The 25,339-nt window shown below is 50.8% G+C and overlaps 4 protein-coding genes across 9 annotated transcripts in view; 2 read left to right on the top strand and 2 right to left on the bottom strand.

The window, feature by feature from the left end:
* The window catches only part of atad2b (ATPase family AAA domain containing 2B), a 46,303-nt gene extending 45,232 nt beyond the window's left edge, over positions 1-1,071 (bottom strand). For both annotated transcript variants that reach the window (XM_040160823.2, XM_078093552.1), the window contains exon 1: positions 792-1,071. In XM_040160823.2, coding sequence (XP_040016757.2) covers positions 792-887 — 96 coding nt within the window. In that variant the 5' untranslated portion in view covers positions 888-1,071. The remainder of the gene's footprint in view (positions 1-791) is intronic.
* Positions 1,072-2,246: 1,175 nt separating this feature from the next.
* Positions 2,247-5,748, top strand: ubxn2a (UBX domain protein 2A). Of its 2 annotated transcripts, none has more exons than XM_040160046.2 (7): positions 2,247-2,358; positions 2,634-2,696; positions 3,078-3,189; positions 3,444-3,553; positions 3,715-3,852; positions 4,253-4,414; positions 5,093-5,748. In XM_040160046.2, exons 2-7 carry the CDS (start codon positions 2,653-2,655, stop codon positions 5,274-5,276), a joined length of 750 nt encoding a protein of 249 aa, XP_040015980.2. In that variant the 5' UTR covers positions 2,247-2,358; positions 2,634-2,652; the 3' UTR covers positions 5,277-5,748. The 2 variants fall into 2 exon arrangements, with proteins under 2 accessions (XP_040015980.2, XP_040015981.2); XM_040160047.2 differs by having other exon boundaries at positions 2,267-2,366.
* A 2,184-nt stretch (positions 5,749-7,932) lies between these two features.
* On the top strand, positions 7,933-20,927 carry mfsd2b (MFSD2 lysolipid transporter B, sphingolipid). Of its 3 annotated transcripts, none has more exons than XM_078093553.1 (15): positions 7,933-8,199; positions 8,721-9,128; positions 12,805-12,930; positions 13,034-13,158; positions 15,239-15,365; positions 16,618-16,696; positions 16,782-16,960; positions 17,937-18,027; positions 18,455-18,576; positions 18,893-18,976; positions 19,219-19,302; positions 19,383-19,492; positions 19,608-19,751; positions 19,952-20,128; positions 20,561-20,927. In XM_078093553.1, exons 1-15 carry the CDS (start codon positions 7,948-7,950, stop codon positions 20,619-20,621), a joined length of 2,169 nt encoding a protein of 722 aa, XP_077949679.1. In that variant the 5' UTR covers positions 7,933-7,947; the 3' UTR covers positions 20,622-20,927. The 3 variants fall into 3 exon arrangements, with proteins under 3 accessions (XP_077949679.1, XP_040015978.2, XP_077949680.1); XM_040160044.2 differs by having other exon boundaries at positions 8,012-8,164; XM_078093554.1 differs by lacking the exon at positions 7,933-8,199 and adding an exon at positions 8,263-8,392.
* A 320-nt stretch (positions 20,928-21,247) lies between these two features.
* On the bottom strand, positions 21,248-25,314 carry wdcp (WD repeat and coiled coil containing). 2 transcript variants are annotated; one of them, XM_040160042.2, is made up of 4 exons: positions 25,161-25,314; positions 22,620-24,546; positions 22,235-22,355; positions 21,248-21,576 (listed from the first exon to the last, which is right to left on the bottom strand). In XM_040160042.2, exons 2-4 carry the CDS (start codon positions 24,525-24,527, stop codon positions 21,386-21,388), a joined length of 2,220 nt encoding a protein of 739 aa, XP_040015976.2. In that variant the 5' UTR covers positions 24,528-24,546; positions 25,161-25,314; the 3' UTR covers positions 21,248-21,385. The 2 variants fall into 2 exon arrangements, with proteins under 2 accessions (XP_040015976.2, XP_040015977.2); XM_040160043.2 differs by lacking the exon at positions 25,161-25,314 and having other exon boundaries at positions 22,235-22,352; positions 22,620-24,527.
* Between the last annotated feature and the right edge of the window lie 25 nt (positions 25,315-25,339).

The following is a 25,339-nucleotide window of genomic DNA, read 5'->3' as shown; positions in this document are numbered from 1 at the left end:
GCAGTCGCGCAACCACAGTGAGACCGTTAGCCGTTGGATTCGTTTTGTCCTCCTGTCAAAGAAGTAAATAAATGACACTCGGCGAGGCGTTAGAAACCGGCGCCTTTGGGAACCACGTCGTTTCTTCAGGGGCAAAAGCCGGCCGCGTCCGGGTATTTGGGCATTGGCAACAGAAAGTTCACCAAGTTCAGACCCGCTAAAAAGATGACGGGGCTCGAGCCGGCGGACTGTTGTGAACCCGGGGGCTCCCTTCCCCCACCGCCGGCTAGCTGTCGCGGCTAGCTGCAACAGACGGACGCTAGCTTAACTTCCGAGCCTTTATCTCGTCACATTTGAGACAAATAAAACCCCGCTAACGCGTCCGAGTCGGCGGGGGGGCAGAGGGGCCGACGGCCTCCGGACAAGCCGCGGGCTGTCTCCACTCACCGGGAGGGAGGGAGGGAGGCGACGGTGCGAACAAGTCAATTCAAGTCAAGGCACAAACTGCCAAACACAAAGGGAACTCAACTTGGAGCTAGCCGGGAGCTAACGGCGCTAGCTCGCGATTTGTCCACCCATTTGTCCGCGCGACGCGTCCGGCACAAAGTGACAGGCGCGCGCATCGTCGCGTCCGGTTCGTTTATTGTGTGTCCGCGCGGCCAGGTGGGTGTCAGGTGTCAACGCTGCCCGCGTTTACCGCCAATAATACGTTAAAGTGGGACACATTGAGGCCACGGTATTACGGCTAGCTAGCCGGCTAGCCGAGCTAGCTCACCGGTGCTAGAGAAGAAGAGAGAAAAGAAACCGTTTACATGTTCCTCAGAGTTCCGCTCGGTTCTTGACGAGGACCTCGTCCTGGAGGAGATGAAGGGGCCGCCCGGCCGGGAGTTTTTCCTTGTGTTCACCATGTTTAGTTCGTGTTTGTTTTTCCTTTTGCCCTCACTAGATCTCGTTAGCCGGCTCCAAAGACTGCCTCAGTGAGCGCAGCATCGAGGCGCCATTTCTTTCTTTCTTTCTCTCTCTCTCTCTCTCTCTCTCTCTCTTGCTGTCACTCTTCCTCCCCCTCTCTTTCTCTCTCTCTCTCCCTCAAGTGGATGTTTGTCATGTGCATTCATTTTTGTTGACATATAGTAACTACTCTTATAGACACTACACAAATATTACAAGGACCATGAGATTCAGTAGAAACTGTTAATTGCAGGATAAATACTTAAATTGCCAACTGGTGATAGTCAACTCTGTAAAGTATAATACTAAAAGTCTTTCCATTTAGTACGTACTTTTCAAGCACAATAAATCTATTTAAAGATTTCAAAAAGTTATGAAAACGAATAAATATTGCATTTTTGAACATGAATACACAGTGTACCCTTCAGACGAACAGCAGCCGGACGGGTCGAAGCCAAGCAGATGGAAGTGGGCGGCCTCCGGGTTATTTGAGGAACAAAGTTCTTCTTCACAATGAGAACATTTTGCATGTAAAAAAATATCAGTCGACCTACAAAATCGGCAGAAAGTATGTGATCAAAACTATGCAAACATGAGGCCTGTGATCAGAGTTTGAAGGAAAAGGGGGTGTTTAACTTTAGTTTACCAAGAACTTCCACTAAACCCCTCCAGAAACCCTGTGGGATCCCATCACCCCCCCCCCCCCGATTTGGGAATCACTGCTGAACCCAAACCTGCGTGTGTGTGTGTGTGTGTGTGTGTGTGTGTGTGTGTGTGTGTGTGTGTGTGTGTGTGTGTGTGTGCGCGTGCGTGCGCGTGATTGTGTTTCCTCTATTCCTGGCGTGACTGGCAATGCGACTGTGCTTGCCATCTGTTTCACGTTTTTTGGGTCCATTTAAAAAGCATCATGAGGTGATTATTATTTTTGTTTTGTGTGCTGAGCTGCTCAGTCTGTAACCCAGAAAAGCGAGTAAACTACAGCACTCCACTGTTCGGCGTCAAATGGACAGATGTTGCAGCACAGAGGGTATGAATGTGCATCATCCTCTATAGAAATATGAGCACAGACTTTGAAAAGGAAAAATGTTAAATATTACACTGTTCCATCTCTACAGTGTGACCTTTTTCTTATCTCTTGTTTATAATATTAGGATGACAGCACAATTACTGCTGCACAGTTAAGGAATTTGGATGACAGATGGATGGGTAGAGGAATAGTTGGATAGATAGTATAGTATAGTGCATCACCAGTCTTAATCGGTTTCAACCGAAAGTGGTTGTGCTGAGCTCAGCATCCCGGTTCGGTTTCACCACGACAGGAGGAGTCGACTTACGGCACCCCGCGTCACACACGTCGCTCAGCAGAAGCAGCTGCACGAAGCGTTCGGCCGCTGCAGACGTGCCGGGGATCAACAGACCGACCGCGGACTGGTAAATCAGTATGTGTCCTTAACCCTTAAAACGCGCATGCGGACGAGCGTCTACTGTGTGCATGTAAACCGCGGTGCGATGCGCGGGTCCGCTGCCGCGGGCTCCGTGGTGCGCGTCCCCGGCTTTCTGCGTGACGCGCACGTGACGGACGGTAAACGCGTTGTTGTCGACACCCGTTTTGCAGCCCCTGTGAATGTAACGCGTGCATACATGAGCACGTGAATGCGTGAGGTGCGTTGGTGACGCGGCCGTCTGTGACGTTTTCATTTTCTCAGATGGAACACGCGCAACGTCATGAAGGAGTTTGACACTGTGGGCGGTGAGAGAGATGACAATTGGTAAGTCGTAATTTGTGATGTCAAGAAAATGTATTCCTTGTATAATCCCTTCAAATTCAAATGGGACAATTGTATTTGGGAGTTGCAATGACTTTTTTGAGTTTATCATCAATTTACTTGTATGTACATTGGTCCATACCAATCTATTTAGTATAACATAACATATATCAACGTTTTACCTTAAAGTAAAAAAATAGCCTGCAACTCAATCACTGGATTTTTAGCGATAATGATGAATCAACACCAGCACTTCTTTTCTTTTGGTGCATTTTCACAAACCTGCACTGTAAGCTAACTGAATAATGCAATGTGTCTGTGACTGCAGGAAGACATCTATCGTGATAAATGAAACACTTGTCCATTTCTTTGTGGGTTTCCAAGTGAAGAAAGTGAAGAATGTGAAGAGCAGGCTCCAATAAGGCGTAGCTTCTCGGTGGAAGACCTCCTCCACGAGGTGGAGAAGATCTGCTACGATGCCTCTGGGACATCGAAGGTCAGCGGGTGATTCGCACCGCCACATCTTCATCTTCATTTCTGCAGGACAACGCGGGAAATTAACAAACGTTTTCTGCAACTGCATGTAATAGAAACAAAGATGAAAAATAAATGTTAAACAGCAGAAGGGAGTTACCTTTGGGACGATAGTTAAGTGACCTGCGTTGACCTCTGCGACCTTCAGAGCCTTGCTTTCAGCTCATAGAGCGCTCATCGCTGATACAGACTCCTTTATGCGGCCTTCGTCTGCAGGTGGAGATGGTGGTGAGGCTGTGGAAGGACGGCTTCACCGTCAACGATCAGGAGTTCCGCAGCTACTCCGTTCCCGAAAATCAAGACTTCCTGGACTCCATCAAAAGGGGGTGAGTGAAGAGGACCAGGATGAAATCTTCACAGGTGTTACTGTTGCATTGACTAGGATTTTACAACCCGGCGACGTGAAATAGTTAGTGCGCAACGCTCCTCAGGGATGGTTTGTCGCGTTGACTGATCCAACGAGGCTCTGGACTTTTATCTGCCCCAGGGAGCTTCCGAAGGAGTGGGAGAGCCGAGCGGAGGAGGAGGAGCTGGAGATCAGTGTGGAGGATCTGACGGAGGAGAACTACGTTCCCAGGCGAAAGGCCTTTCACCCCTTCAGCGGCCAAGGGTACCGACTTGGCAGGTACAGTAAGACGTTGCAGTTGTGATAGTATTATAAAATAACCACATTAATCGGTTATTTTAAAAGTTATATATGTTGAAACACGGTTTGATTTTTTTTTAAAGAATAATTTAGTATCGAAATATGGGCTTAAATAATCAATGAAGGATTTAAATAAAGTCTGTCTCAAGTGCCGAGGTGCTGTACTACATTACACCACTAGGTGGCCCTCTTAATCCAGGTATCAAAACACCAAAAAGTAAATCTCAGTAACTCAACAGTTTTATAACACTCAATAGTCAAAAACATTTTCTTCCAGAGTTTCCATCACTGAATCATGAACAATACGCGTGGCAATGACATGTAATGTGCTGTGTGCGTTCACACTCCTAATCTGTTATTTATTCCTGTCCACTCCCAGTGTCGCCCCCAGAGTGGTGGCCAGGTCACCGTCTGTGCATGAGGATGGAGAATCTCCTCCTATTCCCATGGTAACACTAGACCACGCCCTTCCTGTTACCTCCCTGCAGATCTGGTTGGCTGACGGCAGGAGATTGGTGCAGAGGTTTAACCTATCCCATAGGTGTGTATCGCAACCTCAAAAGGCCCAAATCGCTCCTCTCCTCATCTGAGCTTGGCATGATCATAAAATATACACATATTAAAGGCCGATTTAGTATTCTGCGCATGGACTAAATCGACAATTTCCACCCTCACTGCGCTGTCTGCAAATCCCATAATCTCCAGCAACGCAGAGAAATAAGTAGTTCAAGCGATGACATGAGATTTTTGTTTGTACAAGCTCGGGAGCTGGCGAGGGGGGTTTGCTTGAGGATTACGTAATGCTTTGTTCTAGTCTGCTGGAGTTGAAGGCACGGTCCGTGTTACATCCCCCCCCCTGCCTCCCTGCCCCAGTGCACGGGGCTGCAGAAAACATAATCTGAGACGTTGCAGCCGAGTGGATCTATAAAATCCCCAGAGAGGGATTGCGTAACTGGGATGCAGCATTTATATAACTGGGTTAGCCAAAGGGGAGGGAGGGTTGAACCCCTCCAACCTTCAGGTGGCCTTAGCGTGCACCGCCATGAGGACGCTCGTATGTGGGGGGTGATTAATAACGGACGAGTACACAGAGACGTCACGTGTCACAAGAGAGAGAATTCTGTTTGGTCTGTGATGCTTTGCTACAGGGGAGAACAGCTCCGCCGTTCTCGGTGGCGAATAAATATATATATATTTTTTCCCAAAATGCTTCCCGTAGGATCGCGGATGTTCAGGACTTCGTGGCGCGCTGCCAGAGGAGCTGCCCCCCCTTTGTCCTGACCACGTCGGTTCCTTTCCGGGAACTCAACGACAAGGAATTGAGCCTGGGGGAGGCCGACCTGGCCAACGCCGTCATCGTCCAGAGACCCCTGGACACACCGGCTCCGTTTGGACACTCCTGACTAAAGGGGACCCCCCGCCCGCCCGCCTTCCCCACCCCATAATACACACAACACACCACTCACACGCTCACTGACACCTCACCAAGAACCCCGATAGCAGCCTCACGCCCCCCCCCCCCCCCCCCCCGCCCCATCTGTCTCTATTCTAAAGTTTGCGCTGCATGTTAACGTTGTCCTGTTAAAATCTCCTGGTGGGATTATTGTTGTTGGTTTTTGTCTCAGGGCCTTTGTTGTCTTCCCCCGATGGAGGACGTTGTTCGTCTCCCAAAAGCCCCAAATCAAAGTGGGGCAAACGAATGGCGCCCGGGCAGATGTGGTGGTCTACCGCATGACGCCCCCCCTCACACAGACACACACACACACACCTTCACTACCAACACCACCGACCACCTCTCTTACGTCTTCCCAAACTGTGATCACCAGTTTTTTCTGCACTATTTAAAATAAGTTCAAATAAATGAACTATTAAGTGACTGATATTTCCATTTGTTTCGCTGTGTTTACAATTGTATTGAATGTACACGTGTTTGCACAACATTATGTTTTATGTTGTAACAGCTTGTCACTGTTATTTGTGTTTGTGCCTGACTGTTAAATACCCAAGAACAATGTATGGTTTTATTTCGCTGCATCCTTTCAAACCATATCAAGTGTCCTCGAAAGTTCAGAGAATCCGTAGTTATTTAAGATCTCACTCCGAGGGGGTTAATTTCCCCGCTTTTTCTTTCCTGAACGAGGCCTCTCGTGCTTCGCGCCATGCGTGCGCCTGCGTCTCCGTCCGCCCGGCCTCGGGAAGAAGGCGAACGCCATTATCCACCTTCAATATTTAAAGCCACTCGAGGGACGGCAGTGCAGAACAGAAGCGCGTTTGTATCCGCTGGTGGAGAGGACAGCCGGTGAAGGTCATGGGAGGAGATGCCTGGAATAATCCCCTCTGAAGAATTATCTTTGAAAGAGGCCACATTGGAGGGTTTCGACCTGAACGTGCAGGCTGCGGCATCACCTGGTTCGCTGCCAGAGGCGGTCTGGCTAAAGAGTAAAAGAGAGCACATTTCCTTTCTGCTACATATTTAATAAGGCTAAGCATGCAGGGAATTACTTTCCATTTAACTCCCACATTTCCTTTCAGAAGGACCCTTTTACTCACGCAGCAGCCAACGTTTTTCATTTTGCACATTCCTCTTCACGCATTATGGGAAACATGCTGTTTTAATGCAGGTCATATGCCGGACCTTTACCGCGGCGGCGCCGCTTTCATTGTTGATAATGTGGTTTTTGGTTGAGGGGTTTGCATGCTTGGGATTCACAAGCCGAGGTCTGACATGTTTGTTGTCGAGCTCTGAGGGAAGATTACTGTGGAGAGTAAGCGACTCGCACCAAATGGAGCCGCTTATGAAGGTATTTTGTGGGGAAAATGAAAGGTTCTCAGTAGATAGTAAGTGAACAGTCGATGAAGCATGCCCCAGAAAAATATTAATACAAGAATGTGTGGTACTGCATCTCCTTCTCCAACCGATAAGTGTTCGTAGGAAAAGCTTCCTGTCCACTCAGAGTTAGATGGAATATTTTACTATAATAAAATAAACCTTACAATGTCATCAGTACTCAAGCGTTACATTTTGTTAGCCTGCATGTGGTTTCCTGCAGTGGACAGTGTGAGGTATGGGGACCATTTACATGCTGGATAACAGGAAATCGTCTCGGGTGTTCAACGCTAGTTCTGGGAATTCAACAACCCAACCAGCTTAAGCTGATTAACCATGGAGTGCTTTGAAGAAGTTACATAATCCCATAAAATGGACCATCATCTATTATGTGAAACATCATGCCGTGTTGAATAAGAGTTGAAACCAGAGATTGAGACCATAAACACCATACTGCAATTTGTAATAAACAGTAGTCACTTTCTCATAGTCCTCTATCTGATAACCAGAGGAGTCGCCCCCTACAGGCTATTTGAAAGAATGCAAGTTTAAGGCCTTTTCCTGCCGCTTCACAATGTGAAGTCTCCACCTGCTCGTGGAAATGTAAGATTGGGACTAAAAGTTTGGACTTCTGTGGCTCGATGTTGAGAATGCTGGTTCCTGTGAGTCCCTCAGCTGAATCTGGAGTAGCATGACCCGTAAAGAACAGACCCCCCCCTCCACACACACACAGACACAGTGGAATCTACATCACAACAATGATAATGATGCAGTGTGACATCTGTATCGTAACGATCCTCAACGGGTTATTCTCACACATGGCTCCTTGTTCCAAAGAACCCAAGGTCAATTCTCTGTGAGGGAAATGAAACCAAACTTTTGGACACTTCGAGTGTAAATGGTGCAGCCTGAGAGACTGATGATAAGTGTTAGTAAACATAGATGCTTTTCATATAGAATGTGTCATTAAACCATAGCGAAATTGATTATTTTATTCCCTGTCACGTGTGGAATACAGTAATAATGCATGATTTGTTAATCACATGCTTAAAAATAGCACTAGTTTGTCTCTCAAAAATCTGCTGGTCCTCTTCCCGTGCGTTCCCATCCCAAACACACACACACACACACACACACACACACACACACACACACACACACGCTGCTCGCGTCAAACACACGCCGGCCATAATCTCTCGGCACGGATGCACGCGCGCACACGCGCACCACACGCACAGCCCACACACATGCGATCCGAAGAGGGACGCACGCACCGTGGCCGCGGCCGCCGCCGCACGGCGCCGCTCCGTCACTGCAGGCTGAGAGCGGAGGCGCGCAGCAGACCGTCTCCATCGTGCGCTGTCTCCTTCTCCTCCGGTCCGAGCCGGCGACCACCGGGACCCCCCCCCCCTCCTCCCAGCCCCCTCACCCCCGCAGGACGGCCGCTTTCTCGTCACCCAGCGGGTAGGACCGTCGCTCTGGGGTCTCCTCGCGCACAGGTGGGATTTAGAATGATGCCGGGGGGGGTGGGGGGGGGTTGCGGATGTGCTCGCAGTGAGGCGAGACTCGCGCACTCTGGCGCGGGACACGTTCGCTCTTAAAGCGCAGTCGGCTGCGCGAGCTGTCAGACGCCGCAGACGACGCTCACCTGAGGGGCGTTTGACTTTTAGAGGGCGATCTGTTTAAAACAAGGTTTGAGCGTCTGTGTGCGTGTGTCGTTTCTTTTTACAATACATTGTTGTCCCAAAGTCTGTGTTTTGTGTCTGTATTTTTGTCATTGACTGAATGTGTGCGCTTTCTTTTCTTTTTTGCATATTACTTATATTATATTATCACATGTGTTTGCTTATATGTATTTTCTTATTTGCATATGTATATCTTATATGTGTGTGTGTGTGTTTGCTTGGATGAATTGTGTTTTTCTTTTTTGCATATGTGTGACACCGCCGCCTCTCTGACTTTGCCCTTGCCTCCCCCCTTGCCTCCCCCCTTGCCTCCCCCTCTCCCGGCCCCGTTCCAGACGCACAGCAGCACGCGGATGGCGGCCGACAGCGGCCGAGTTGTCGCGCAGGAGCGGGAGGAGCCCGCGGCCCCCGACGCCGCCGCCGCCGCCCGCGCGCACTGCGCGCACACCCGCAGCCAGAGCCACATCCAGTTTCAGCCTCTGACGCACACCGCCTCCAACGCCACCTCCAACACCACCCAGTGGAAGGCTCCGCGCGCCCTCGCTCACACGAGGAGTCACAGTCACACGCACTTCAGCGCTCCCTCGCACACACCGGCTCAGAAGTACGGCTGCCGCCTCACGCACAGCCTGTCGGCCATGGCCAGGGGGGACAAGGGGGACAAGGGGGACAAGGGCGCGCAGGGCTCCGCGGGGAAGCTCATCTTGCCCACCGAACCGCTCTTCCCTAAAACTCCTCCACAGGTAAGAGGACCCGGTGCATGTTTACCTGTTGTTGTTGTTGTGCTGCGGTGAAACACGCATCTTGATGAGACGGTTCTCTCTCATCTGGGGTGTTTGGGTTTAGTTTGGCTGTGAGGGACCTGATTGGATGGGGAAAGAGAAGAGGAGAGATCTCTTTCGGTTCTTGTTTGTTTATTTGATCAGTTGCATTGTTTTCCTGTGTAATCCACATCGAAGGCTCTGCGCCTGGGAGCTTGCGCAAAGTTGTTCTTACTGATAAGAGGATGACCTCCTTTTGTCTTCAGATCAGTGGTCTTCAGTGAGGAAATAGTCGTGATCACGGCTGTAATTGGATGCAAGACAGACGAAAGGAACGACTCACTCACATTTTGACTGGTTCATCTCACATTATCAGAGCTGATTGAGAAGGTGACAAGCGAAGAGACTTTTTTTTTCTGTGACTCAGGTAGCTTGTGAAAACAGCGTTGCATCGCTCGTACGTCCCTCGATCCGACCAGACCTGCAGCTGTCTCGTCTCTGTCTAATCTGCAGTGCTTTTGTTTTGACTGGGTGGAGTTGGATTTGACATCAGAGGTTTTGTATTGAGAATCACAGCCATGAGTGTTTTTTTTCTCCCCTCAAGACGGTAGAAGTTGAGAATTAGAGCAACCAATTGTTTTTCCTCAGTAAGCCCAAATCCTAATACCCACAAGGGAGCGCCGGTTGGAAAATCACAATGATTTGCATTTTACGTTTGCCGATTATTGGTTTTTCTCCAAATAAATAGCTGCTTCTGCGTTTCCTCTACGGACCTTAGAGCTGTATCTGTTTCGTGGGGACTGCTTCTGGTTCAGCGTCGGGGACTGGACTCCACTCCTAGTGGTTATAATGTTCTCTTTTTCAAATCAGAAGGGGGCAACTGTGGCGCATCAACGTGTGACATGTACACAGGAAGTCGTCATCTTCCTCTCTGCTGAAGCCCGCAAACCCGCCATTCTGCTCTTAGTTAAATGCCACTAGAAGAAAGGAAAGTTTTTAGAAGAAGGTTCAGCTTGCACGATTCCCTCTGGGAGGAGTATTTATGAGAAAAGTCAAATTAGGCAGACTAACATGGACATAGTGGACCAGGGCGGTTTCTCCCGAATGCGACTACGTGGTTTGTGGTCAAATGAACCCCGTGGAGCTGTGTCTCTCTCTCTGTCTCTCTCTGTCCCTCTCTGTCCCTCTGTGTCTCTCTCTGTGTCTCTCTCTGTGTCTCTCTGTCCCTCTCTGTCTCTCTATGTCCCTCTCTGTGTCTCTCTCTGTGTCTCTCTCTGTGTCTCTCTGTCTCTCTATGTCCCTCTCTGTGTCTCTCTCTGTGTCTCTCTCTGTGTCTCTCTGTCCCTCTCTGTCTCTCTATGTCTCTCTCTGTCTCTCTCTGTGTCTCTCTCTCTGTCTCTCTATGTCTCTCTCTGTCCCTCTCTGTCCCTCTCTGTGTCTCTCTCTCTGTCCCTCTCTGTCCCTCTCTGTGTCTCTCTCTCTGTCTCTCTATGTCTCTCTCTGTCCCTCTCTGTCCCTCTCTGTGTCTCTCTCTCTGTCCCTCTCTGTCCCTCTCTGTGTCTCTCTCTCTGTCTCTCTATGTCTCTCTCTGTCCCTCTCTGTCTCTCTATGTCTCTCTCTGTGTCTCTCTCTGTCCTTCTCTGTCCCTCTATGTCTCTCTCCTTTTCAGAAAATAAACATTTAAAATGTGTTTTAGACCCTTTTTTTACCAGCTTAACTTTGAGCATGCAAAGCTTCAGTGTGCATAACCCCCCCCACCCCCCCCCCCACACACACACCCTCCTCTTCCCCTTCTTTGAACTAGAATCCTCAAACCTGATTAAATCAGTTGAGACACGTTAAATAGTTTCCCCTCTAGTGGGTAAGGATTCATTAACTCCAGAGGTTAATCTTATCCGTCCTTGTCCCTTGCTTGTCGCCGGTCTTAACTCTGCAGATGCTCCCTTCAGTCAGAGCCAGCGTCTCGGTTGTTGTGTTAAAGTGTGCGTGTGTGTGTGTGTGTGTGTGTGTGTGTGTGTGTGTGTGTGTGTGGTACATTCTGTGCATCCAGACAAACGTGGAAAGGATTTCCTGTTTATCCTCTTTGACGATAAGAAAGATCGAAGGGAGAGAATGAGAGTTTGGAGTGGGATGGAGTATTTTCCGCACATCATCAGATAAGCAGCATTCTCCAGACACCAAAGACTTTAATTTCTCTCTCTCCAATTAGGGGTAATTGCAGTGAGAGTGGAAGAAGAGAGAGTTTTCAAGTCGGAACCACCGCTGCAGCCTTTACTTACCTCTGTCCTGCTTGTCTGGTGATTGAATAATTACACACCTGCCTCCCGGTAATTGTCGCTGTCGAACCCCTCCACGTTTTGAAGGGGCGACAAAAACGGAGGAAGAGAAAACGCGGGCCGGATAATAACAGTGTGCCGGTCGCGGCTGTGGTTACTTTGGTGATTTCCCTCTTTCATGACCCTTTCGGGTGGGGGGCGGTGAGGGCGGTGAGGGGGAGGGGGGGGGGGGGGGGGGGTGTTGGTAGCTGTGGGGCCACTGGATGTGGATTGACGCTGTTTTGCGTGTGTGTTTGTGCGACACCGCCGCTTACACAGAATCAGGGGGACCGGTTGTGCGCGGCACATAGAGACAGTTGTAAATATTGTGCTCCCAGACTGTGGTGACTCGTCTTATTCATGTGTGGAGATGAAAGCTTTCCCCATTCTGGTTGCACACACACACACACACACACACACACACACACACACACACAGAGGCTGATGGTTTTGGCAGAGCACGGTGAGGGGAAACGGAGCTGTGGACGACTCGGTGGGTTTCTCCGGCTCCTGCATGGGCCTGAGTGTCTGCACAGACAGACCACAACGCAGCCGCCGGAGGGAGGGGGGGAGAGGGGGGATTCCTTTTCTAGTTAAAACACACACACACACACACACACATTTTATACGTGAGCATCTCTCCTGCCGGCTAGAATAAGGCATTTAGGGGTAACGAAGATGCAGGATGATCGATGATCCCCGGTTGCAGCTACCTGTGTGTTTTTTAGGGAGTGGAATCAACACATCATCAACTCACATCGTCATTGCACATGTATGTAGCGTGACAACACTTTAGCAACCACACTTCTTCTTCACTTTCCACCGAGCCACCAAATGGTTGCGACTTAAAGATGCGAAGGGAGGTTATTTTAGGAGTATTTAAAGGAATTGAGACTATGAACGTTTTATCAGTGTAACAAGTTTGTGTCTCGTGTGAAATTTTTTTTAGGGGACTGAAAGATGAAGTTACTTTAGTTCTTTTCCTAAGAAGGGTCATTGCGTCCATGCTGAGCGACTAACACAGTGAGACACCACCTCCTCACTTCCCCTTCCTGGAATTAAAATGATGAGGAGAACATAAGCAGGAAATTGATCAATAACACAATCCAAATATATCCTAGTGACCTCAGCCGTGACTGCGAGGTGTCCATGAATGCGAAACCTCGTCAGAAGCAATTACCACACGCCCGGTGCAAACCCCCCACGCTCAGCAGTTCCTCGGTGCGCTCCGCTCCTCGCCGGTCTTCCGCAGATCGCTTGCAGGGGAGAAAAGTTAATTTGCTCATTAGCAGCCTGACCTGCGCGGCCGCCATCGTCTTGAAATACTCCTCTTGCCTCCGCAGACCGAGTTGGGCCACAAGTTGACCTTATGCAGCAAGCTGTGCTTCGCCATCGGCGGCGCGCCCAAGGAGGTGGCCGCCAGCGCCACGGCCTTCTTCCTGCAGATCTACCTGCTGGATGTCGCCCAGGTAAAGTGTGTGAGGACAGGGAAGTGTGTGTGTGTGTGTGTGTGGCTCTGGTACAAGGGTTACACGTGTGTGTGTGTGTGTGTGTTGTCGTTGTACCCCGCAGATCAACCCCTTCCAGGCCTCCATGGTGCTGTTCATCGGTAAAGCCTGGGGCGCCGTGACCGACCCGATTGTGGGCTTCTTCATTACCAAGACCAGATGGACCAAGATCGGCAGACTCATGCCGTGGTAAGAACTCCAGGGAGGAAGCGCCATCCTTATTGTCTGTCACACACAATCATTGCTTGTTTTCCTTCTCCGTTTGACTGTGAACCAGGTTCAGATTGCACGCAAATAGTAATAATAAGGCTATAAGTTACTGCAAGATATTGCCTTTCCATGGTATTCATTCAGAAAATTGCATTTTAAGTTAAACTTTTAAGAAGCACGACATACAAGTAATTGAATAAATTAATAAAAATGAGAATTCATAATCTATCTGAGCTAATAAAGGAGGTGAAAGCAGCTGCTGTCGACGTAGAGTTCAACTCGCGTACAGCACCTGACGGTCGACAGATCAACTTTAGTTCTGGCTTCCTCCCCCTCCCTCAGACTTAATTACTGCACGCTACATCCCGCGGTTTGTGCAAAGTCCAAACAAAAACATCAACAGCAATGTGCTCAAGTTCCGCATGTTTTTTTTAAAACTTTTACTCTCAGGCCCGAGGCTCCAAACAGCGCAGCTCCCCAATCGCATTTCATCACATCTCCGTAACACATCGTTTCCACATTCGGGCCTCGTCCAGCTGCCTTTGTGCGCGAGATGCTAAGAACCTCACAGCCTCTCAGGGAAATGATCTTTAGTGGCTCTACGATTGCGGATTAAACGAAGCTCTTAGCGCAAATCACCATTTCTGCAAAGATGATCCTATAAGCGGCTATTGGCGTGTGTGCGCGCGCGCGCGTGTGTGTGTGTATGTCCTGTAAACACGCTACCGTGACACATACTGTAATTACACATCCAGTATATAATGCCTACTGCATTATAAACCTTAGATTACACATGCACGGTGCTGGAGGGGCACCAGGTCCGCTGTGGCCAGCCAGCCACAGATGCTGATGGCTGTTTAATCAGCTTTCAATACCCACCGGAGGCTGCAGGTGTGTGTGTGTGTGTGTGTGTGTGTGAACACTTTGTGTACTATATATGGGCATAAGGGTATTTAAAATGTTGGCTCATCGGTATTTGTGAAGAGATGGCGACACTCCCTCAGTTGGAAAGTCCCTTCAGCCCATCCAGCAGGAAGCGGTTCCCCCTGACTGGCTGTCACATCACAGGCAGACATAAAGTGCTTTAGGACGCCGGCCCAAAAAACGCCCTCTTGGGTGGTGCCCTGTTTATTATTTTGTGATTGTCCTAAAATGCAAACTCCAACTGGCAGAAATGACCTTTTTATTTCACGGCAGATTGTCTCTGCTTGAGGCCCCTGTGACTGCTGTATAATTACACAGCATTATTATTACGTTGATTGATTTAAAATCTTCAATTAGAAGGTGAAATGGAGTGAAAAACCAAACCTTTGCTCACGGAACTGCAATGGACTGTTTGTCACAGTCAGCGGACCTTCGTCTGAAATCCCCTCTGTCCCACGGCGCATCATCTACTTAAACCGCTGCAGTCAGAAAGCCCGGAACACACAGTCATCTTGCAGGAAGGTTCTGACAGCGCCATTCATCGCCCCCCCCTTTCAGTCGCTCCCATGAGCGAGCGGTCAGCGGTCAATACTGCAGCACCAGCGTTGCCGGCCACCTTTTGTTTGAGCAAACAATCAGGAGGAGAGTGAGGCGAGCCGGACGATGCTAGAAAGGACCACTGCCTCTTTCTCCCACTTTCTCTGTTTACAACTCCTGGTGCGGTCGGACCGGGTCAGAGTTCAGAAGCCCCCCCCCCCGCAGGTTTTTGTCCCCGTCACCAAAATCCCAAACGGCCCTTGTTCTTTCCTTTAAATGTGCAGCTGTTTCAGTGTATTTGTGTGCGTGTGAAGGGTTCAAAATATTGTTGTACTTCCCCGGCCGTCCTTCAAAGGGCCGATTCCTGTCATACTTGCAACATAATCATTTAGCTGTCGGCTTAGCCGCTCTGTAATCCCACTCAAATATGGTTTCAGCGCCGCGCCGCCGTGAGGATTACGTAACATAACACGGCCATCGCCGTCCCTGCTGGCCTGAACATCTGCGCAGAAGCCGTCATGGCTTGAAACAGATTTTTACCGATGTCATTAGTGCTTCTCGCAGCGTTTACTCTCCCCTGACTTTGTGCTCTTCACAGGATGGTGGGTTGCTCTCCGTTCCTGGTGGTCTCCTACTTCTACCTCTGGTTCGTCCCTCCCTTCGTCAGCACCGGCAGGTTCATCTGGTACCTGGGCTTCTACTGCCTCTACCAAACCCTCATCACCGTAAGCACTGATGCCCTCGCATGACCCAGTGGGACTTGGGCGAGACGGGAGGTAGACGATCTCACTGCTGCGGCTCACGGTCTGCAGGAGGCCTCCAAACAACGGCGAATGTCCCGGTTGGGCTCAGCACTTTGATTTTGCGCGACGAGCAGTGGCTCAGATCCCAGAGCTCTCAGATAGCTCACCTTAGAGGGGAAGCAGACTTATTTAGGCGGCTTTTTGTTATTGTGGTCCAGACCATCATCTGTCCACCTCTCTGGAGTAACCCATCTTACCACTGACAGTAATGGCAGGTCACTCCAACGACTTGATAAGTATACGGGCGGCTCTGCCAGGAACCTCTTGCAGGGTAAATGCTGGTTACCACTTTTAGCCCGCCTTCATTGTCTCTGGATGTGTGTGTGTGTGTGTGAGCTGGGAGAGGCCAGCGGTTGTCACTCAGAGGGTCGCTGCCCGTAAAACGGAGGGTTAGGATGCGATACCTCGTCTGTTTATGCAATCAAGCTACGAGCAGGCTTCCCTGCGACTCATTGCTTCTCACTTCCATCCGCAGCGGACGCCTGAGCAGGTTCGGCTCAATAAAACGCTCGCGTGCAGTCGAAGGCCTCCCCCCCCCCCCCCCCCCCCGTAAATGACATGCTGTTGAGAACCGGCGGCTGCAGAAAATCCTTCCACGGCCGCGTTTATTTTCGTCGTGGCTTCCGCAGTGCTGACTGAGCCCTTGTGTAAATTACAAAGTGAAGGAGGCCTGTTCTCTGGGAGAGGTGGTGAGGAAGGAGAAAACAGAGCGCTGAGGTCGGCGCTGCTACACAGCCACTTGTAGATTAAAGACATCTAAACATATCCTGGGTGTTCCCATTCGATTGTGACTCAAATGTTGTCGACGAAAGAGCGGGAAGCTCCACGAAGGCTTTGACGTGCACGCTAATGACAACGCTGGTGTTCAGGATGTTCAGCATCTTATGGGAATCAGCCCCAAAAAGACTATTCCCTGTAATCTGACATTGGGAAAGAGATGTGTGTTATTATTATCTTTTCAAAACTATTATATTTACATGTATACATGTAATATCATCCTCATGGTGGTGACCTTGAATGTCTGAATAGCTGTATTTTGATAGCGGTAAAGCCATGCTGTCTCGCTAAAATTCCAAAAATTGCTTCAACCTCCCCAGACTGGTGCGGATGTGTGAGACTTTTGTATGTTGCGTGTTTTCCTGAACCATCGCCGTGTCTGTCTGCTCCTCTGCAGTGCTTCCACGTGCCTTATTCGGCTCTCACCATGTTCCTGAGCACGGACCAGAAGGAAAGGGACTCGGCCACCGCTTACCGTGAGCTTCAACGTGCACGCAGGCGACGCTTGACATGCATGAGCATCCGTGAGCCGCCTCCAATCTCTCCCCGTGTGATGTCCAGGAATGACGATGGAGGTGTTCGGGACGCTGGTGGGCGCCGCCATCCAGGGCCAGATAGTGGCCAGCGCGCACACTCTGCACTGCCCGCCTCACAACGTGACGGCCGGTTACCGCGGCAACGGCAGCGGGGCAGAGGTCGTCAGGAAGCTGGTGCGCTCCCAGGACTACCTGTCACACTCGGTGAGTGTCCCCCGCGAGCCCAGGTGCATTGAAGTAGGCCAACGGAAAATAACTCACCGGGGGGCGGAGGGGGGGGGGGGCGCTGAATGAAAAACAGGTGTGTTTGGAAATCGGGTCCATATTTAGAGTCTGTCTACAAGTCCGGACGTCCAGAACCGCCTGGTGTTTTAACCCATTGAAGCCCGTAAGGCGGGAAAAGGAGACGCCGCTGTTTGATATCCAACGCCGGAATCCTGCAACAACCACAAAGGGGGGGGCTCCTCCCTCACATCGGGCTGCAGACTGTGGCCCCCCGCTTCCCGGGGGCCCCAACAGTCTGTAAGTCATTAGGCCCTATTTATATCCCACCCGCTCCGGACTCGTTATGTGGGAAATATGAGCGTTCCACTTCTCAGAAACACTCGAGCGAAATAAACAAGATTCTGGACGAAGCGTGTGCACGCTGGATGTCGGTCGCACCGCAGCTATTTGGGCTTTAAACGGCGCCTTTTCCCGAGGAGCGCGTTATCGGTGGTCGCCGGAACCCTTCCGCAGCGCACCCCGCTGCATTCCCCAGCGGCCCCCGGTGAGGGGGGAAACTAGGCCTGGCCTTAAGAAACGGGGTGTGTTTGATGTGTAAATAGTGACGAACCACATGAAGAGATGGCAAACAAACAGAGGTGGCGTCGGGAGCAGCGGTTCTCCGGCGAGGTGCAGCACCCTGACGGTCAGCGCGTGTATTCTGGGACCCGGCTGTGCTTGAGGTTTCCTGCTGCGTACGCTTGTATTTGTACTCTGAAATGGCCCGTGCCCGGAAAATAAGCACGGAAATAAAAATCGCGTTGGAATGGACGTATAGCTCGGTGAAGCGAAGCGCTTCAATTTTTTAAGCACTTGAGAACATTATGAATTAAAGATCGAGACGAGGCTCAGAATAGACGATGTAAGCACAGATGGATTGTTGCTGCTACACGCGTGTCCTCTCTCTCTCTTGCAGAAGGAGGTGTACATGATAGCTGCCGGCGTGATCGGAGGAGTGTTTCTCATCTGCACCCTGGTGATGTTCCTGGGAGTCAGAGAGAGGGACGGTGAGTCTCTTTCGGTCCTGAAGGTTGAGGAAACAGATACTGCGCTTGGTTATGTACGGTTTGCGCTCTGGGAACATGTTTATCCACATTTTATAGGCCAATGATAAATAATAAAAATAAGTCATACTGTATATAAATCAGTGGTGGAAAATAAGTGTTAGTTGCAGCTTTAATGAGCTGTTCCACACGGAGACGAAACGAGTCACCGTTTCATTGGACTGTTTGGAGATCCTCCACTTTCATCTAATCTTTCTTAGAAATGCCAAACAGCATCCGCGGCAATGCAGCTGCGCACTTCCTGGACATGCACTGAGCCTCCCTCTCACCGCATGTTATGCGATATGCGGTGGCGTAGCGATATGCAGTATAGGCTCCGATGTATGCTGCACACTGCCATCCCAACCCCCACGTCCATCACCCGTTTCAGACCCGTACGCCCCGAGGACGGAGAAGCAGATCCCCTTCCACCAGGGCTTCATCCTGGTGATGAGACACGGGCCGTACCTCACTCTGACCGCGGCCTTCCTCTTCATCACCGTGGCCATCCAGGTGAGAAAGAGCACGTGTTTATGTCACGGTTCCTGACCGCGTCTCGAGTGCGTCGAGAGTGGCGCCGACGTCGCCGCACGTTCTCGCTTGTTTGTCACTTTTACACCTGGGGGTTCGGGCCGTTTTAAATTGTTTCAGACGACTCCGCCTTTTGCATCAGATCTATTTCCGTACGTGTGTATCCGGGACCCCTCATGTCAGCTGTCATCCTTGGGGCCCCCGGGTGGGAATAGATTGCTCCGTGCAGCCGGGCGACACTGCTGAGTGGACAAGACACGAGCAAATAGCCAAACCTTTTCGTCTCTGATTCCTGCAGCTGGTCCAGAGCAACTTCGTCCTCTTCTGCACTTACGCCGCCGACCTGAGGGATCACTTCCAGAATATTGTGCTGACAATCCTGGTGAGGAGAGTTTTTGACTTTTTACCACTGATGAATCCACAAAGCAGCCAAAGATACGCCTCACTGTTTATGACTCCTCCCTTTGTGTCCATTCCGGTGCTGTTTCTATTCCTGTTGACCACATTAGACCTCTGCTTGAACCGCAGCTGCTTTACACAGATGATGTGACACACGTGTCACACTCTTGCCTCATCGTATGCACGTATGTAAATCTGACTAAGACCCGTCACATGTTCGCTCAGGTTTCCGCAGTGATAAGCATTCCGGTGTGGCAATGGTTCCTGCAGAAGTTCGGGAAGAAGACGGCGGCGTTCTGCGGCATCACGGTGAGTCGACCGTTTGTATTTAACTTTTAACCTCGACTGCGTCCTCGTCTGTAAGACTTTTTCTTTGGTTTTCCTTCCAGTGGATCATGCCCTTCACCTTGATGCTGGTCTTCATCCCCAATGTCGTGGTGGCCTACGTGGTGGCCGTCTCCTCCGGGCTCAGCGTGGCCGCCTCGCTCCTGTTGCCGTGGTAACGTGCCTCACTGATCCAGAGAGCCGCGAGACGACCCGCTCAAGACAAAGGACACACAAAACAAAACCCCAGATTAGTGCGTGTTTCACCGTTGCATGTGTGTGCGTTTCAGGTCCATGCTGCCAGATGTGGTGGATGACTTCAGACTGGCCAACCCCTACTGTAAAGGCCACGAGGCCATCTTCTACTCCTTCTACGTGTTCTTCACCAAGTTCGCAGCGGGCATCTCCCTGGGAGTGTCCACCCTCTGCCTGGAGTAAGTCATTCACGTACACACTGCAGGACGCTGTGCAGCTGCACTCAGCAGAAGTGCATTAACCAGATGTATGATTCATTATGGGAAAGGTGTGCAAGTCGGCTCCTTTGCGGAAGTGCAGCGTCAGGCTGGGATGTCGATTTCCTGTAAGCTGTGTTTAAATTGGATCTTTGTGTGTGTGTGTGTGTGTGTGTGCATAGATTTGCAGGGTACAACACCGGCGCCTGCAAGCAGCCTGCTCCGGTGGTGTACACCCTGAAGCTGCTGATCGGCGCCGCCCCGGTGGCCTTCATCGTGACGGGGTTAATGATCCTGCTGCTCTACCCCATCAGCGAAGACGTGCGACTCAGGAACAGACTCTGCCTGGATGAGCTACGGTGAGCAGGAGACGCACACCTGAAACATGCAAACAAGCGAATAAAAGTCAGGGTATCTCCAAGTCCAAAGTCCTCCAATTGTATTAAAGCGCTGTTCTAAACAGCTGGAGTTCCCATGTAATCCACGTAATATATACAGTACGCATGAAGGACTTTATTCTTAAGTTTGGAGACACAAATGTTATCTGTACTTTGGAACTGTTCCATTATGCCAACTTACTATTGTCCAGCAGTGGAGGAAGTATTGAGATCAATTAGTTAAGTAAAAGTTAAATCAAGTACCACAGTTTTCTTAGTAAAATGTATCCAAAGTATGAATGCCAAATCTCCCTCAAGTACGTAATTATAGGATCATTCCTATTTAAACATTCACGGTGTCAATCAATTACTTCCCACCTCTGATGTTAATGCTTTGATTGACGTCTCCCTCAGGAAACAAAGCATCGGCTCCAGAACGATGGAAGATTTGAACAACGTGTGTCCCGGATCTTGAATGACGTGAATCCTCAAAGCGGCGTGTTCCAGTGATCTCCGCTGGAAGCTTGACCATTAGTGTATATTACACTGAGAAATTGTTTAAATTGTTTTAATGTAAACATTTGTTTCATTTCCACAAGTACTGTATAGACATCTTGGATATATAAATATATAATAAGATTACCTAATTTATATAAATGAATGTATACCATCATTTGCTGTGTTTGGCTCTAAAACACTGTTATTTATTTATGATATATGATTATTGAGGGCTGATGATATGAAATAAATAAATGTTGTAGAGGTTAATAGACCAAATAAACATGGGTGGTGTGTTTCTTCCACAGAGAAAGAATTGCACACTAGTTATGCAGGTTAATATTTCAAAACGCTACTGAAAAATGCTGTTGCCCAAACCGCACAACTTCCACACCTATTTGTGCTTCTGTGGAGTTCTGATTGACAACGTACAGCAGCGTAGGGAGGTTTCTGTGGAGTCCGGCCCCCTCTAGTGGCCAGCTGGGTACCGTGGTAACATTTTAGCATAAATACAACCCAGGATGTTGCATCACAATGTTAATCTAAACACGTGCGTAACACATTCGTTTGAGCGAGAACTTTCAGCACAAAAGAGCCATTGCGGAGGTTTCGATGCGTTTCATTAAATGTCGGATTTCTGCAGAACCAGACCAAACGTTTACATGAAACATCGCTGCGGCCCTTCAGTACAAAAATACATCGGAGGTATAACTTTGGTGATGTCAGTGAAACACATCGAGGTCAGGAGGACTCCGTGGCGGCGGTGGGGCCCTGGCCGGGGGCCGGGCTCGAGGGGACGGAGTTCTCCGGACTCCCGGGAGTCCGCAGGTTAGTTTTCCTCTTCCCGTTGCGCACCGTCAGCTCCTCTTTGGGCTTGAAGGTCAGGGGCACAAAGCCGTCTGCGTCCGCCACGAGGACGACCCACAACGGACCTGGAGGGACAAGACAAAGACTATTGGCTTAGCGGGGGGGATCGGGTTCAATAACAAGCTAACTGCGTAATGCCAAATGTAGCTTTTGCAGCAGCAAAACACTCATTAAAACGTAGTAAGCCGCTTTTGTTTTAAACCGCGTAATCTGAACTAGGCTTTTAATCACTTCTAATTATAGCGTCGGCACGGCAACAGGACGACAATACTACAATGCGAAGATTCTTTACCAATTAAAGGGGCATTCTGAGCGGGGGGTAAGTTGGAGGCTTCAAAAAGCCTGCAGAGACTCGGACAAACTGTCGATGGGACGTCGTTATGGAAACCGCCTCGCACCAGCGAGCTGAAGACACTCACAGGGGAGGGGAGCTGGTTTTAATTTGTTAATCCTGTAAACACTTTATCTAAATAATCTCATAGGCAAGATAGCCGTTGTTTGAAGCGTTAGCCGCGCCGCGGTCAGCGCCGCGTGGAGGAAGAACATTGTGAATTGTGCATTTAGCATCTTTTGGAAATATGAAGATTGCCATACAGGTCGTTCCCACATCTCGAGATACATTTCTATAAATATACATTGCATGTTCCTGCTTCTTTCCATGGCGAGTGTGAAATGACCACATAGTAAGGATTATTTTTTGTAGGCGGTCCATGCTGCACCCACCATACATCATCTCCACGATGGTCAGGCTGAAGAGGTCCTGCAGAACACGCAGACACAGCTTCCCATCACACAGCAGCACCGGCCGCCGCTCGTCGATGAACACGTTCTCCGATAACTGCTTCTAAGTGAAGGAACGAGGAACATCACGAATGAGTCAAATAAATCGTGCGGCTAAATGCCGTCACAGCAGTGAATCCATAACTTGACCTGATACTTTAGAAACCGTGAAACACATTAAAGCGTGTATTTCACTGGTCCTAAAAGTGTAAATTCCCGCCGTTTAAGCCTCTCAAAAGCTTCCCGAGACGTTGGAAAGCGAGGGGATCCCGTCCCTTCTCTAGCCAGGGTTCTTCTCCCCATCTCAACGTGCTGAGTAAAACCGTACCTGACATGTGACGTTGACGTACGGCGGCTCAGAGGCGGCGGGGTAGACCCCCGGGGCCTTCCTGCCATTCTGGTTGTAGTCTCGGATTTCCGCCAGGCACTGCTGCACGTCCGCAAAGCGCGCAAAAAGCCGCTCCATGTTGTGACCCAGCTGCTCCAGCGCGCGCTCCTTGGCGGGGCCCGCCGCCTTTTCGGGAAAGGGCAGCGTGGGATCCGTGTGGAGCTTGTCCGACGGCTCGTGGCGGGGAGAGCCGGCCCGGCTGGACTCCCTGCTGGCCTGGCCGGCCACCGCCAGGCAGGTCATGCGGTTGACGTGGTCCATGTCGAAAGTCTCCACCGCGACCGAGGAGGGGCTGGACAGGGCTCGGTCGCAGAAGTCCACCGAGCTGGTGACGGGGCTGAGCTCGCCGCTCCTCACCTCCTCCACCAGCCTCCGCCTGTTGGCCCCGGAGCGAACGACCCCCCCGCCGGGTAGCACCAGGTCCTTTATCCCCTGGTGCTCCCGGTCGTCCTTAGGCTGGTGCTCCGAGTGCCTCCTAATCCTCAGGCCGAAATTAGAAGGCGGCTCGCGGCTGTGAGCGGAGGGCGGGGGCGTGAGCGGGATCTCTCCGTTGAGCATCAGCTCTTTGGCAACGAGACGCAGGACGTATTTGTCCGTGTTAGAGGACGGGAGGAAGGCCGGCTCGTTGGACTTCTGCCGGCCCGCCATCAGCAGCAGCGTCTTGTCGTTGAGGAAGCAGACTCCTTTGGGCCTCTCGTTGGCCTGCAGGGAGATCTGCTGGATGTTGGGCATGGCGGAAGCCGTGATGCAGTACACCAGCACCATGTTGCAGGTGTTGGAGGCCACCGCCACCGTGGAGCCGCGTGGGTCGAAAGCCACGATGTCCGGAACCAGGATCCCGGGGATGCTGACTTTGCGGCTGGTGGTCACTTTGCGCTCGTAGGTGACCAGGATGAGGTGCGAGGAGTCCTGGCCCGAGCCGGAGATGGTGTCCCTGCGACGCAGGTGGAGAAGGGGGCTGGGGTCGGAGCGCCGGTGCCTCGCCAGGAGGTGTGTGAGGTCCAGAGGGCCAGAGCTGGGGATGTAGGACCTCTCCGACTCAAAAGATATCCTCCTCGAGTCCACGCCGCTGTCATCTTCGGAAAACACCGTGCTCGATCCGTGGCTGTGCAGGGACTCGCTCTCAGACGCCAAGTCGAAGGCCATGCCGGCATTCAACCCGCAGATTTTGTCCAGCGGCAGCTCCGTGGCCACCGCTACTTGAGCCTCCCCCGTGGCTTCCATGGCGCAGATGTAGCCCCCAACGTCAAAGACGGGGCAGAAGGAGCAGGCCACCAGACTCTTCTGGATGTCGTTCCAGATGTAAGAGTGCAGGGAACTTCCTAGAGCCACCACCAGGCGGGTGCCATCCTTAGTCCAGCACGCACAGTGGATGAGGCCGCTGCCTTTGATGTCCGCCTTGATCCTCCGGTTGTCCACCCTGACAGAAAACAGCAAAGAAGCGTCCTTCTTGGTCAGCACAACCAGGATGTCCAGTTTAGGATGCCACACGCAGCCCTGGGAGAGCAAGGGGAAAGGCTCGCTCATCTCGCAGGTCTGCGTGCACAGCAGCTTGTTCTGCTCCAGCGCGCTGAGCTGCAGCTGCCACACGGTGACGTGCTTCTTGTGCTGGACGGCCAGCAGGGCCGGGGAGTCCGAGCAGCACAGCGGGCCCCAGGAGAGCCCGAGGACGTGCTCGAACTGCCCGATGACGTTGGTGTCCCCGAAAGTCACCTCGCCGTTGACGAAGAAGAGAGACGTCAGGCACACCTGCTTGCCGTCCGTCCACGCTATCCCGTGCACGGGGTGGGTGGCCCGGTGCAGAGCGTTGAGGCCCGACCGCAGCAGCTTCGCTTTGCCGAGGTCCATCCTGGCGGGCGTGAGGACGCTGGTTTCCGAGAGAAAGCGCAACGAAATTAGTGTGACTTCACATTGGCGGCCGAGACCGATCCGGTCCGAGTCGCTGCTGCACTAGTGGAGCGATCGCTGCCTGTGCTTTGTACCTGCGCAGGTTAAGAATAGCAAAAGCCTCCCGTGTGTCCGAGCACCTTAATCCCCTCTGCCTGAGCTGAGGCAGTGGTGACGAACACGCATAGCTGCTTACCCCTGAATGACACGCCGATCCTGCGAGGACCTCAGGGCATTAACAGTGAGTGAAACCATCGCTTTGAGGAACGTCGTCACAATATGAGAACCCACGTCACGTGCAGAATTAACCAATAACAGTTTAGAGAAGTAAATTTAGATACTGGAGCTCAGTAATTGGAGTATGTCACTAATTAAGAAATGGCTGAATGAAGAAGATAGTAGACTGAACCCAGGGGAGGTTAAATTATATAAGTATAAGGATATAAACTTAACCAGCACAGTCACACGCAGAAGTTGTCCACTCCACTGAAAGTCCCTTTCAAAGTGAATAGGTTGCATGCTAATGTTTACCTTTAGCATTAACTTATTAAACTGACGTTGTAGCTAATAATTAGTGTGAATGTCTATACATACCTTATAAAACCACACGCCTCTCATATCCTTCTAGGCGACGTGAAAGCGACCTCTGAGCGGTCGATTGAATCACATTTAGCGGTTAAAATGTGCCTGAAATGTGCCGGGAAAGGTCCATTTCTAGTCGACACGGAAGCAAAACTAGCCGACGTTTGCGGTGCATCATGGGACATGAAGTT

The sequence above is a fragment of the Gasterosteus aculeatus genome, chromosome 18 (genome assembly GCF_964276395.1).
Source record: "Gasterosteus aculeatus chromosome 18, fGasAcu3.hap1.1, whole genome shotgun sequence".
Taxonomy (NCBI): Eukaryota; Metazoa; Chordata; class Actinopteri; order Perciformes; family Gasterosteidae; genus Gasterosteus; species Gasterosteus aculeatus.
The sequence above is the reverse complement of the archived record's forward strand: the minus strand, read 5'-3'. Positions and strand labels throughout refer to the sequence as shown.